The 15,101-nt window shown below is 37.0% G+C and overlaps 1 protein-coding gene across 12 annotated transcripts in view; it reads left to right on the top strand.

The window, feature by feature from the left end:
- Positions 1–15,101, top strand: part of LOC117303065 (voltage-dependent P/Q-type calcium channel subunit alpha-1A-like) — a 126,227-nt gene that overhangs the window by 12,388 nt on the left and 98,738 nt on the right. For all 12 annotated transcript variants that reach the window (XM_033787128.1, XM_033787125.1, XM_033787122.1 and 9 more), the window contains exons 2-3: positions 1,266–1,502; positions 11,450–11,555. In XM_033787128.1, coding sequence (XP_033643019.1) covers positions 1,266–1,502; positions 11,450–11,555 — 343 coding nt within the window. The remainder of the gene's footprint in view (positions 1–1,265; positions 1,503–11,449; positions 11,556–15,101) is intronic.

The raw sequence follows: 15,101 nt of genomic DNA, 5'->3' as shown, positions 1-15,101 counted from the left end.
CTGATAACATTATTATTTCTTTTCAAGTTGTGTTTATTGGAAGAAACTTATGGGTCAAAAAACACCTCACCCAATTACCTCGATATTATAAAATGATCGACCTGCCGAAATTTGAAGTCACTAAGAGGTAAAAAAAGAAAATAAAGAAAAAAAAAAGCAAAAGAGAACAAAACAGGCTGGGGTTTTTCTGTCCAGCTCATATTTTATATCTCATGTTTTGAAAACTGGCGTTGGATATTTGTTTTAAACCCAAAACCCATTTAAGATGTTTACCAAGGCAAAAACCATGTTTGGAATAATACAATCATAAATAATGCACCTTAAAAGAAATGAAATAATCCTCCCTGGAAACAAAATTAGCATTATCCATTTCAGGAGCTTATCATTTAGCATAGACTTTGTAGCAAGCAAAGAGGACACTGCACTTGTCCACAATTAATACGAGGTTGGTCATTAATGGGCAGACAATAATTGGACACGGCATCTAAAACAGTTATCTTCGCCGTAGTGTCCATACATAAAGTGGGAACCCACGGAGTTCATCAGAAGATAGCAAAATATAGCCCTATGCACATGACGGGCGCTATATGTATCGCCTCCCAGTCGTAGCTATGTCATTAATCCCCCTGTTTGCATGCTAGTCCTGTGTTCTTCATAGACTAGGTTGTTCTAACGTTTACACAACCCCACGTATTTCCATATTGACTAGTGTGGAACCGATGCCCGCATAAATTACTTATAAATATGTATTACTTGACATAGGTGCGCACTGCGAATAAAAGTAATACCATAGAGCAAGGTCGGAGCAATATAAAGAGAATAGTGTATGGTGTCTGTGTGCATCATATTGAACGGTTTCCCTACAGTTCTGTAGCGTGTACATTGTATAGACGGACAAACGATCGTTTGCTAATCGAAATATAATTTGTGTTTTGACCATGGCCAAAGGAATAACATCTCAAAATGGATTCTTATAATTGCGGCTAGGATTAGGAATTGTCATTGCATGAAGATTGAACTGATGTGCACATCGGACGAGAGGAAAAGATTAAAAACTCTGTGAATATTAAAACAGGAGTACATCCATATACCCACCTGAATGTCAGCTGTTGTATACATGATCTTGATGTAGTAAACGTGCATGCTGTTTGATTGTGTGACTTAACAAACTAAAAGATGCAGTGAAATGAATGATGACACTGTGTCTTAAGACTTCCGTATTGACCAACTCATCTTTCTTATTGCCTTCTCTTTGATCCGCACAGAATGGCCGCCCTCTCCTCCGGGCCCACCTCTCCGTTCTCGGATGCCTTGGACATAGCTGGCTTCGGCGGGGATGGGACGTCACCGGCCCATGGAGGAGGCAAGGGAGGGGGGTCGGGAAAGAAGCTCAAGGGACCAGCAGGATTTGTTATGTCTATGGTCACAAGCAATAGATCATTGTTCATCTTCAGCGAGCAGAATTTCATCCGAAGATGTGCCAAGTGGTTAACAGAGTGGCTATATCCTTTTAAATAAAAACTTCATTTGTTAAACTCCATTCTAGTTTTAAAGTTATTTTTCATGCTTCCTGTGGATTGTTTTACAATGGTAAGTCGAAATACTCTTTTAATTATTCTTATTATTTTATCATTCTATAAGCTTTAAAGTCAAAGATATTAACCAATGTTGATGGAATGTATCGAAGTGGTGAATAACAATCTAGCTAGAAAAATGTAGATTTTCCCGCCTCAAAATTAAATGAAACCTGTAGATATAATTTAATTTTAATTATTGACTGAAATTCAAGGAAAAATTGTGTTATGATTTCATTGGATGAGTATCAGTAATGTTGACATAGCCTAGATCACCAAGTAGCCTATTGGACGTCTTGGGACTTTACCTTAAAGAGGAGGGATGTTTTTATATTAACCTTCGAGAAAAACTCTTCTATGACCATTAGCTATGTTTGTTGCATGTAGTTGATGACGTAACTGAGCACTGGATAAGTGTATTTGAAATGATTGTTTTTTGTACACAATTACAATCTTTTTATACTCATTGTGACTCAATTTCCTTATTGATTAAAATTATTTTAAATTAAATTCAGCAAAGATCACGACTTGCCATTTTCGTTCAAGTAGGTCTTTTAAGTGGCCATTTTGTTCGGTAGTTTCGTAGAATAGGCCCACTGGAAGGCACTATGGTGTCTGAACTGGTGTTAGGATGATGCTTGTCATTCAGCGAAAATTAAAAGAAATACTGCATAAATAATGAGGGGTGGGCGCCATTTTATCTTATGCATTAACACGAAACACTAAACAGCAATTTCCTTTGCGTTCATGTTAATACATACCAACACAGTCATTTTGTTTTGAAAAACACCCCCATAAAATCCCACGGTTTATAATTAGAACGTGCTGGTAGATGTTCGTACATTGTCCCTATCGACGCACCATTGCTTCACGTCATTCCACCGAGGACATCTAGCGTGTTAGAACCACTCATACGGAAGCATTTTTACCGATTTCTCTTTTCTCTTTTTATCTAGTAGACCCCTCATTGTGTTAGGTTTACCACGCGTGATGCATGGCTCATACATACATGGCATTCTTACCGATCGTTACATCCAAGTGCATCTGCTTTATGAAAGAACGGCCATCAAATAAACTGACCCAATTACGTCAGATGGTTAATTTACATACTGATCAAAATAGAAATAATATGCTCGTTGAAAAGATCAGTATACACAATTTGTTTAACATGCATCTTTTGAAAGCCGAAACAAAAAGTTTACCTCAACGACTGACAGAACCAAAATAATTAACTAAATTATTAAGTAACAAATTTTCAAAATTTAACAATTGAACACAGATGTCCTGTTTAAAGTCCATCGCTTAGCTGGTAAAATGAATAATATTTGTCCATTCAATCCAATATCGCGTCTATAATATTTGTTTTTCAGAGTGATTCTTAAGATTGGCTATTTAGGCCTATCTGTGCATGACTATAGATATATCAGTAGGATTTGGAACTTTGCATAGTTGGAAAATGAAGTATAACTAAGATAGGTTTGCGGTATCTCTTTCGAGTGTTGGTTCTGCAGATGATCGAAACGTTGAGTCGTCAACCACCGGTTCTTTTCTGAACCAACACTACTAAACAAAGATAAGATATTCACATGGTGTTACCGCAAATTTTCTCTTTTTAGATAAGATATATCATGATGCCCATTTATGGATCCCCAATTGGTCGAGGAAACTCACCATTGTGGTAGTTTTCTTATAATGCTGATGTGGATGTGTTGGTTTTCATGCAATAAGTCGGGGTGTTTATTGCTTGTGCAAATTCTTGCCCGTGTCTTTATGAAAAAAATGGGTTATCCGATGTACGTGCTTATATAGTAAATAGATTCTTATCTGGGCACCAAGCACTACAATTTGCAACGTCATGCAAAGAGTGCCTAGCTAATGGCCATTTTGCAAGTTGTAGGAATCATTTTGGTCAGATTCCCTGCATCACATGCTAGTGAATCAGGTGTTTTTAATGTAAGTACCAGACTATTCAACTTATGAGTCTCGATTTATTTGTTTGGACTTGAGTGGGATGAAGGACAACGCGCGGGAAATCTACACCGCTAGAACCCGAAGCGTCTCCCAGGGCAGTTCACGAATCGTCGAAATGCCAGAAAGACTGACTATGTTTTCCGATTGAAGAAACCAAATATACCCACCACCCTTCATAAATGAATTAAATCTCACTATTAGCAGACGCTTCAGGCTGAGGTCGTTCAGTCTGTTACCATGGTAATAGGTTAGAGCATCTAAGGTCCTGTGTTGAACGTTGGCTAATAGATTGGTTAGTTGGAGATATTTTAGATCTGACCGGAAGGGGCTGATTTTATTTTAGCCTGATCAAACAAGCAGTGGGTTGTTTTTGTATAATATCAAGGTTGGTTTTATAATTTGCATACGTTAAGGGTGTGCAACATTGGGAAGAATAACAACAGGATTTGAGGCATTGCATGGTGAGGTATCAAAATATATTTGGTTTGCGGTAACACCATGTGTGTATCTACTTGCCATCAGGTAGATTTTGTTCTTTAGAGGAATTTGACTTTCTTCTTCTACATACCGCGGAGTAATACAGAAAGACAATTTTCTCTAAGAACAAACTCTACCTGGCAAGTAGATACACTGTTGTTTACCGCGAACCAAAAAAATGATAAAAACGTAAATTTTCACAGATTTGCACATTATGTACATGGTATAGTTGGACTTGGTGTTAAACTCCCTTTGAAATATTTTTGCTTGAAATGCAATAGTTTTTAAGAAATTTGTAAAACAATTGGTTTGATCTTTCAAGTATAAAACCCAATGTTGAAAACAATGAAAACATGTCACGCTTTGTCCATTTTGTTTCTTGCGACTCGTGACCGATTGAACTTAAACTTCACATGTTTTGTTGTTTCAAAATGTTTGGTCAGATCAATTATAAAAGCTAGTCTAGGACAATTACAAAAATGTGGCACATGTGGGTTCTCAAGAGCGTTTAATTTATGCAGCTAGAGTTTTCTAGTTTGATTCACTCATAAGGAAAAACGTCAGTTCACGTTTAAGATTAAATTGATCTTGTCTCGAAGGCTCAGACATTACAAAAATTAATCTGTTTCAAATATGTGCGCAGCCAAGATGTTGATAGTGTTGTAGAATGTAGAAGCCACTTTTACTCATAAAGGATGCGATTTTTTTTGCAATCTTTAGACAACTACATAAACAAAAACAATCTATATATATTTGGTTTGCGGCATAATCATTATACTTGGTGGGTAGATTAAGTCCGTTTGAGAACTTGTAATATTCTACCACCGCGGAGTAGATTTTTCGGAATTCGAGAGACTTCTCCCAGAACTGTCCTGCGTATTCTACCTGTATAATAATGTAACTCTAAAGCAAAAACAGAGCCTTGAATACAGAACTGGTAGTTTTAAAACAAACATAAGTGCATTGATACATGACGAAAGGCGTTGGAACCTTGGCATGCCTATACACAATGCTAGATAGTCCTACCGGTATAATATAAATACCACACCATGTATCTTTGACGTGTGATGATATAACATCATGTCCTATACCACACTCTCCTTGAGATTGTACATTGCAATACAAAAAAGGTTGTGAGACCTCGCAATTAAACAAATGTGTTCTGTTGACACCGGGAATATTCAGATCGATATTAGCTGTCAATTATTTCTCTTTGGAACTCACCTAAAATGAAAGTCTGTTATTATTCCACACACACCATTACAAACATAACATGGACTCGGGTATATTGAGTTGAAATTATTTGACTTTTAAGGAACACGTTGCCTTGGATCGGTCGAGTTGGTCTTTGAAAAGCGTTTGTTAAAAAATGCATATGGTTAGAAAGATGTTTTTAAAGTAAAATACCATGATTCACACATATTTGCCGCGAAATTGCGTGGTTTTCCTTTTACTTTGCGAACAAACACGGTCGGCCATTTATGGGAGTCAAAAAATTGACTCCCATAAATGACCGACCGTGTTAGTCTACGAGGTAAAAGGAAAACCACGTAATTTCGAGTGACACTTGTGTGGATTATTATGTTCCAGTTTTAAAATATCTTTCTAATCACATGCATTTTATAACACATGGTTACAAACGCCTTTCAAAGACCAACTCGACCGACTTAAGCTTGTGTGCTTAGCTGTATTTTTAGAGATCAAAGGTATTATATACACCACGTAAAGGTAAGATCAGGGCCCAATTTTTTGGAGCTGCTAAGCATGAAATTTCTTCTTGGATAAAAACAGAATTACCAGCCAAATCTCAATTTGTTGCAAATTGCTTGCTGGGGGGGGGGGGGCTACTGATATTCAGCTAGTGTTTGTTTATCACGTGGAAATTTGGTTGGTAATCCTGTTTTATCAAGGCAAACATGTCATGGTAAGCAATTCTATGGAATTGGGACCAGGTTTCAGCTTAGCTAACACTTAAGCATGAGTTGTCCTCTGTTCATATTCTATGATGTTACGGCAACCATCCACGCAGCAATGCGTCAAACTCTCTACTCGTGTATAATATCAAAGAGACACTGTTTTCATCTATTCATGTAAAATCCTGCGCTGTCTGATAGTGTGACAAGCCTTGTTCCGGAGTCCTTCCACTCAACTTTGGCATTTGCTCTTACTGGGTGATGTGTACACGTCCATTATACACTGCCTTTACCATTATTACTCAATTCACGAAGAAAAACACGCCATTGCTCTGAGCCTACACACAGGGAAATTGTACAAGATGTTTTTATAAGACGACTAGCGCAAAATGGCAACACAAAAGGCTTTCTTTTTACAATCCTATCATGCAGGATTTATTCAATGCATTATGAAAAGGTTCAATAAAGAAAGCTGCAAAAGCGAGTTGAAATTCAACATGGCGGCGACGCATCCTTTAGTGTGCATAAGTCGCTACCATGTCTCATGTACACGTACATGACATTTGAACTACATCACTGCAGCAGCCAACTCACTGAATGATTCATTTACGTGGTGGTGAATACTAGATTATTCTTATCATGGAGGTTAAAATAGATAAAAGAAGAAGGGAGGACAGGCATGGTTGACGATGCGTACAGTCTCCACTCTTTCCCCCTGACTCATCTGGCAAGATCCTGATCACTTGATCCCTCTCATCTCAAAGTCTTAAATATATGAGGTCACTTAATTACTCGTTAATTAACAAAAGGATCATTAACCAAAAACCTAATCAGAATACATTATGGGTAAACATGATATAAGTATCCTTTATTTTCTACAAAGACAAAAGCTTAACACTGTTAATTATCGAAACCTTGTGCTTGTTGTTAATCTGAAAGATCACTGATTATAAAACTCACTCCAAATCTCCAAAGATTTCCATGAAGATACTGCAAAGTCGGTAAAAATATCGTATACATTGTTTATTTTGATGGACGCGATTGAAATAAGAAAAAACGTTAATGTGCGCTAAACATAAAACTATTATTTGTTGTTGTTATTACTTATAAGCGTGTTTACCTAATTAAATGAAATTTTCAAAATACTTAAACATAAGATGTTCGACTCTTTTATAATGCGTGGGGCTGAACATATTTGGGGCTAAATAAATGGCTAAACACAAACTATTAAAGTGTATTGTTTGACACGAACATAGATTTATTGTCAACAGTTTAAAGGGACACGTTGCCTTGGGTCGGGCGAATAGGTCAATAAAAAGCGTTTGAAACCGTTTGTTATGAAATGCATATTGGTTCCAAAGATGTTGTTAAAGTAGATTGTAATGATCCACACTATTATATGACTCGAAATTTTGCGAACTTTGCAAACTAACACGGTCGGCCATTTTGTGAACGGCGTGCCGTGTATGTCTTTCTAACCATTATGCATTTCATAACAATCGGTTTGAAACGCTTTTCTTAGACCAACTCTCCCGATCCAAGGCAACGTGTCCCTTTAAAGGAACACGTTGCCTTGGATCGGACGAGTTGGTCTATGAAAAGCGTTTGAAACCGTTTGTTATGAAATGTATATGGTTAGAAAGATGTTTTAAAAGTAGAATATAATGATCCACACAAGTATTGCTCAAAATTGGACGGTTTTCATTTTACGTCGCGAGCTAACACGGTCGGCCATTTATGGGAGTCAAATTTTTGACTCCCATAAATAATCGACGAGGTAAAACGAAAACCACGCAATTTCGAGGCATATTTGTGTAGATCATTGTATTCTACTTTTACAACATCTTTCTAACCATATCGATTTTATAACAAACGGTTACAGAACGCTTTTTAAAGACCAACTCGTCCGATCCAAGGCAACGTGTTCTTTTAAGATGAACAATGTCCGGGTGATACCTTGCATCAACTTCAGATTACAGTTAGTAAGGAGGCTATGAATATCCTATCGTACCTTTCAAGGATAGCGCCCCCTGTAGATTCCCCCAGGACCCCATAAGAGTAGCACCCCCGTGACTCAACATCTCCATACACCTTCTGCATCAGACAGTACCTAATATCACCAGTCATAATGCCATTCTCTCAGCCTTTGAAAGCGAAATGAAGCGTCATTTAGCAACAGCAATAGTGTCAATCAAGAAATGGTATTTCAGAGAAATGAGGGGGTGGGTAGAGACCCGCCCAGTCCATGTTCCTCCTTACCATAAAACAGTTAAAATCACATCGACGTGTGTTGATAGGATTTTTGCAAATTACATTAGTTAGACGTCATGTCAACGTTGACCCTGACTCTGTTAAATTGACCTCTCTAACGAGGGAGTCAATTTTCTCTTGACCCCAGTGTGTACTGATGTTGTTCTCCCCTGAACCTCTCCTCGTCTCATACACGAGTCCAATTCTCATGCACATCTGCCTAAAAGCTACACCAATATCTCACAGAAAGTATTATCCTCTTCAAAAGCCAAAATATCACCTCTCATAGCTTTTTAAGCTTCATATCACGAGTGAGCAAGTGGAATTTTCCACACGTTAATAATGATATTTTGTGTACAAGCCTGGCTTTAGTTGAAACTTTTTTATAAGATAAATCTCCCCGACGTTTGGAAATCTATAAGAAAAGCCATTTTGAGATATGGTGAACACATTACACCATTAGGTTTTGCGTAAATTTGTCTGTAAACACCCAAACCAAACAGGGCACTCCTATAGCGGCCACCCTATTTCATAAAAAGGTCAATGTAGTGACTTTGTTTGTTAGCCTGGATTAGCTGACACATTTTGTGTAAGAGAAATTTCCCAGAACTTTTGAACATTCATAATTGATTGATGGCAAGAGTGCATATTGAACCACCTGTTTTCAATCTCCGTTTAATATAATAATATGTAACGATGTTTACTATTTATAATATAGTCTTGTTTATGAAGGGACAAAAATGACAAAACAACTTAATTAAAATGTATAATGAAAGTTGTCAGTTTTGTTATATTAATAATGTGGTATTTTACAGATGTTTACAGGTCCAGATAAATAAGCGCAATAATGTATTTTTGTTTTCCATTGTGGACAAAAATATGACAACATTTGCCAGTGTTTGCTCCTATACATTGTGTTGTATACCTGCATGTGTTGTGTGATTGATGTGTTGAAAATTACGTATAATGAGTGAATATATGCTGGTTAGTTTCTATGCCGTGGAGGAATCAGCCGGGGCGAATGCATACGTGGGTGTTATAACTATACCTATGGTTGGGTAATTTACGACTGAGTTTCATAGAAGTGGCTTATTTGGGGTTTGGTCACTTCATGTTCCATTAACGTGTACATTTATTATAGTTTTTGTCTTCTACACGCTTTTGATCATACAACTCTTCGTACTCGAAGTCGACCGGACGATTTCATCGATACCAATAATTCGAATGAGTAGGCACTCAGTGTATCGATTTTCTTTTAACCGGAGCTAATTATGCAAATTTATTCAAATACTGGCATGGCGACATGGGTTGGTCAGGCTTCAGTGAACGCTCCCCTAAAGTGATATATCTCTTGAAATTGAGACGTGAAACCAGCAGTAATAACGGGTATAGTTTCTCTGGCACGCCGTTTGAATAGACCATCGGCTTGTGCTGAGACTATCGGAGGATTGTAGACAAAAAATTCAGTTGCCGCAAACCGTAAACTTTTCGATTACCCTTTGAGATAAACATTTGCTTCTTGTTTCATTGGGTCTTTAGTGCAGGGGCATATTTAACTATTCAATTAATAATTTATTTTATATAACACCCAAGCAGATCCTTGCCATTTGATTGGAGGATTGTCCGTCACGTGATAGCAAATAAAAGTGCCATTGCACGCTGAGTCACTCACCGTGCTTTTTCGTTCCATCCGAAAAGTACCATTGCACGCTGCCAGCGTGCAATAGTACTTTTCGGATGGAACGAAAAAGCTGAGTAAACACATATCACTGCGTGCGCGTGTCTTTGATAACGCAGCAGTGTTACTGCAAGGTAGTAAAATTACTTAACATTCGGCTTCTACAATTAAAAATTGTAGGCCTACGTTTTGTTTGTTTTGAAAGTTGTATCTTTTAATCAAAATGACAAAGATCTACTTGGATGTTATATAAAACAAATAATGAATGTTTTTCATTCGTGCAATGGTGCGAAATGTTCATTCGTTGAAAGCTGGAATGTTCCATTCAACTCGGCTCCGCCTCGTTGAATAGTACATTCCATCTTTCAACTCATGAACATATTCGCACCATTGCACTCATAAACATTCATTATGTGTATAATAGTTTGTCAATTTCAATCCGTACTTTGGTTTTTGATTAATTAAACAATTCCCAACCTGCATTGATAATGAGTGCATGTGTGTGGGAGTATAAAACAAATTGGGGCCATACTACTTGCTATATTTGTCAATAGCCATTTTGTCATGTTACCTGCCTAAATTGACAACAGAATTTAGATAATATTATATATTTATTTATTTATTTATTTATTAGTAAAGGCAAAATATTTCTACTGTATTTAATAATATGGATTTATAATGCACACTTCTCCAGTAAACTGATCAAGGCGTCTAAACCAAAAGAAAACAATATACAATAATCAATACTCGTCTATACAATAAAACGATTTATTTATCATCGTTTGTTGTTAGGTCTAATATAACACGATACTATATGAATACCTCATGCACCATAGTGTTTGCATGAAAACGGTGTGCAGTTTTAGAAGATGAATTTTTAATGTAAATAAACATTTTTTTATATATATTAATTTTGAGACTAGATTACCGATGATAAATGTAAATACGATCCGCTGGGCTAGGCTGGTTTTAAGAAGAAATGAGTGTGTATCATTTTTCAACGTTTTGACAAGTGTGCTCTGGATATCTACATGATCCTAATGACAATTAATATCTATCGATAGCTGAAATAATGAATAAGCTTGTTCCCATGTGTATGTTTTCACCTCATAATGAACAACCTAGAACTAAAGTTAATAACAGTTTCCCCAGTGTGAAGAAACATAATTAAGAAAGGAAGAAGACAAAATATAAAGCGTTTTACTGTTTCAGAGACTGGCCAGCCTGGCTAGTTAGACCTTCATCATGGTACAGCTATCTTGAATTTCTCCCATTGATATCAATGTTACCAAAACCGAGGCTGGGGGAACAGAATAGTCTGGTTCCTTTTTGCAAAATTATTATCGGCAATCATTTTGATTATTCAAAACGAGGATCCTTGGCCAAGATGGAGGCAGTATGATAAAGTTGTATCCATGAAGTCTTATCCAACAGCTTTGTCACTATTTCGTGAATTAGAAATACACAACACTGCCGCACTTCTTCAGCGGACCACTGTCATGCCTCGAGAGATTTCTCAAACTTATTAATGTCTGAAATATTTGTGGAATATTGTTTTTGTTTTCCTTAACTGTTTTTTTCCTCACTCCGTTCGAGTACCTTATCCTTGCCACCATCATTGCCAACTGCGTGGTACTTGCGTTAGAGGTCCATCTTCCACAAGGAGACAAGACACCAATGGCGTTGGAACTTGTAAGTATATTAAAATCATAACCCTATTAACTTGACGTTTCAATCAGTGTGGTCAGTGTCTTCAAGAGAAAGCCAAATTTGGACTTGCATTAAAGTCCGATGAAGACTATCAAAGCCATGTGAACGAAACGTCAAGTATTTCAACTTAAACTATGAAACGAAAATGTGAAGTTGTAGTCTTGGTGCTACAAAAACAATCTTTGGATTATTTTTATCATTTTGACCTAAACTCTCAGTTCTACTAAATTTTAATCCAGAAACATCCAAACGCATGCAAACTGTGAATGAAATAAAAATAGCTGAAGTTCTAATTGATCATGTTACAAACAATAACCCATCAGCAACAAACAAACAAACAAACAAAATAATGAACAAACATACAGACGAACGGACAAACAAACAAACGAACAAACTTCCCTAACAGACAAACAAGGGAGGTACTCATGATGTCGATATCCAAATGAATGAACATCATAACATTTTGTATTTGATTCTATAAGTTATTTTTATTGCAACATCCTTGTACAAGTTCCCACGCGTTGACATTGATGAACACCTCAGATGGTTACTGACAAATTATATTAAAAACTGTATTTGACCGCATTTGCACTTTAGCACACCTCTAGGTGTGAGGTATTTCTAAGGCCGAAGCGAGACGGTCCATACCATGAACTTAACTACAGAGGCTACGGTCGCTCACCTCCTCTCTAATTTAACCGTGAACTTGTATACATGCACCACCAATTACTCTTGCCTAAATTATCCATGTGAGGTATCATCATATAAATTATAGGTTTTTTTTTTTACAGCGAAGAGTTGCCCTGAAAATGAATAATATTTAGTTTTTTTTTAAATATATTATACATCGGGTGATTTGTTATGTTGCAGCCCTAGGCCAGTTGAGGCCCTTAAGGCAACGGACTAGGCCATTGTTTGTACACGGTACCTTGCTGCCGATTTACAATATTGCAGTACATTTTTTTAGTTATTTTTTTTGGTTGAGGTGCCACCTTTCCTTTGCTAATAACGAGAAATCTATCAGCCCTTGTTGTAATATTATGACCTTTTCGCCATTTTCTGTTTTCCAACTTGAAAGTGTACGCTTCGCCGGCACTGCGAATCAGCATCAACCTTTACAAGCTCGGTGTATCGGTTGTCGATTGTCAACATGGCGTAAATGTTTGATTTTAACGAAACCTTTTCAATTCAGTCAATAAATATTATAATAATAAATATGATAATGCATGCTATAGCTTCCAACCTTTCTACGTATTCTAAACACCTGGGGTTTCCCGTAACTCTGCTGTAGACAAGGCCATGTTTGTTTAACTTATTTATAATCAAGAACGCCGTTTAAACCCAGGAGACATTCCCAAGTCACAAAATGTATCAAAGACTGTGCCACGTGACGTTCCACATTATATCGTGACCTCTTCCGTGCATAGCTTCAGGGGACACGACAAGGTTATAACGATTCGTGAACGCGGTATTGCCCATATATACAGCATGACGAGTTGACCAAAGATCGTGAAGGGGGGCAATAATCATCACTTGACCGTTGGTTGGACGTACTCTAAAACTATCTGCAGATAATGGTCGCATAATAATTAAGCAATGCTAATGACGACTAGTATTGTAGTGAAGGTTCCATTTGCAAGTAAATTTGGCTCTCCATTAAGGATGATTAAATCAGGATTGTAAACGATTAGGGCAAGCCGAATTTAGAAAGCCGGACTGAAAACTCATTAACAAAAATGCGTGGTGGAAATGCACGGTTGAATTCCAAAGACTAAGGGGTGGTTTTCACTTTCCAGGAAAGTAATCACCACAGTTTCACAGCAGAAAGGGTAATAGTTAGACTGGAATCTCATTGACTGGCCACATCATTTGATGTCGTGTAACCATATTCATTATCAAATAATAATGGTTATTTGCAAACATTTATTACATAATGACTCGACATGTTGTTTAAAATTCGGGCTTTAGTACCACCCATTCCACTGTATAGTTTTCGCGTCTTCTGGTACATGAGCGGCCTTAACAAGATGGGTGTTTTTCTGAAATGCGGGTGGGGGCAAAAAACAGTGGCCCATTTCAGATAATGAGGACCTTGGAGCAAGTTCGATCAAGGGACTATAGTTAACTATTGTCGACCATTGGCGATTTTGCCTGGTCAGGATGTGTATCAAGCATTAGGTAACCATGGAACATTGACTGTAGTAGTTGACAAAATCAAATGGTCGCTCGAACTTGCCCTCTACATCATGAAGGCATGGTTATACGACAATCTATATGATGGATAATTTTCAGTATGGCTACACAAGCCCCTACTCAAGGAAAATTCATCCTGTCTCCACCTGACTCATCATTCCTCTCCCTAATCTCAAACAATCTCATCGAGGTTCTTATAAGATGATTAATCCCAAATGAATCTTCCGTAACTTCGAAGGAAGCTTTTATGAATGTTATTATGATAATTTGTGGATGTAACCTCCATGGCATTGAGTGTATTGTTTGAGTAACTCGTCACGACTCAACGCCAGCGTTGAAGGCATCTGTGAAAACCCAAGCCGCAGATGGCCAGGTGTTAATGCTGCGCATGCGTTTTTTCAATCATTTAACCATATACATTTTCTGTTTCGCTGTTACTGTGTTTTGTTACCCTTTCACTAGTGCTCTTAGGAAAACAAGACCGCGAAACGATTTCTATAGTGAACGAAAGACACATCGAACCTCTTTTTAAAGCTTAAAATAATGTTCGCTTAGAGTTACAATCTTTTTTTATATATAAGAACTTCACATGTCATCAGAAGCATACTATTTATTTTATATCAATGGCCATGACGGCAATACCTAAAAGTCATTGGACACTTTCTGAACAGAAAAAAAATTAAAAGTTCACAGATTTACAAATAACTTACAGGGTTTACAGAAGGTAATGGTGAAAGACTTGCCTTGAAATATTATTCCAATAAATGCTTTACTTTTTTAGAAAACATTAAAACAATATCAATTCTCGATATCGAGAATAAAAGATTTATTTTGAACACATGTCATGACACGGCGAAACGTGCGGAAACAAGGGTGGGTTTTCCCGTTATTTTCTCCCAACTCTGATGACCGAATGAGCCTTAATTTTCACAGGTTTGTTATTTTATATATAAGTTGTGATACACGAAGTGTGGGCCTTGGACAGTCCCCGTTACCGATAGTGTCCTATGGTGAGAAATGCTGATGAGAGAAAAACTCATTTTGGCCTTTACATAAAAATATACAAAAAATACAATAAATTATATTTTACCATTATTATGTACAGTGTAAAATACATTACAAACCACATTACTTATATCAAAATATAGCTGAAAGTATAAGTCTATATTAAGATATGAACGATTTTCCCACCGTTGTCCTCATTCTGATTTAAGTTTTATTTTCCATCATTTTTGTTGACCAATGCATGCAAGCATTGTTACTTCATGAATACACTGATTGTTAGGCTCCGATTTCTTTATCAATAAACGGTTTAGTTTTGGTTTTCGATTCTCA

This window comes from Asterias rubens, chromosome 19, assembly GCF_902459465.1.
Source record: "Asterias rubens chromosome 19, eAstRub1.3, whole genome shotgun sequence".
NCBI classification, from domain to species: domain Eukaryota; kingdom Metazoa; phylum Echinodermata; class Asteroidea; order Forcipulatida; family Asteriidae; genus Asterias; species Asterias rubens.
The sequence above is the reverse complement of the archived record's forward strand: the minus strand, read 5'-3'. Positions and strand labels throughout refer to the sequence as shown.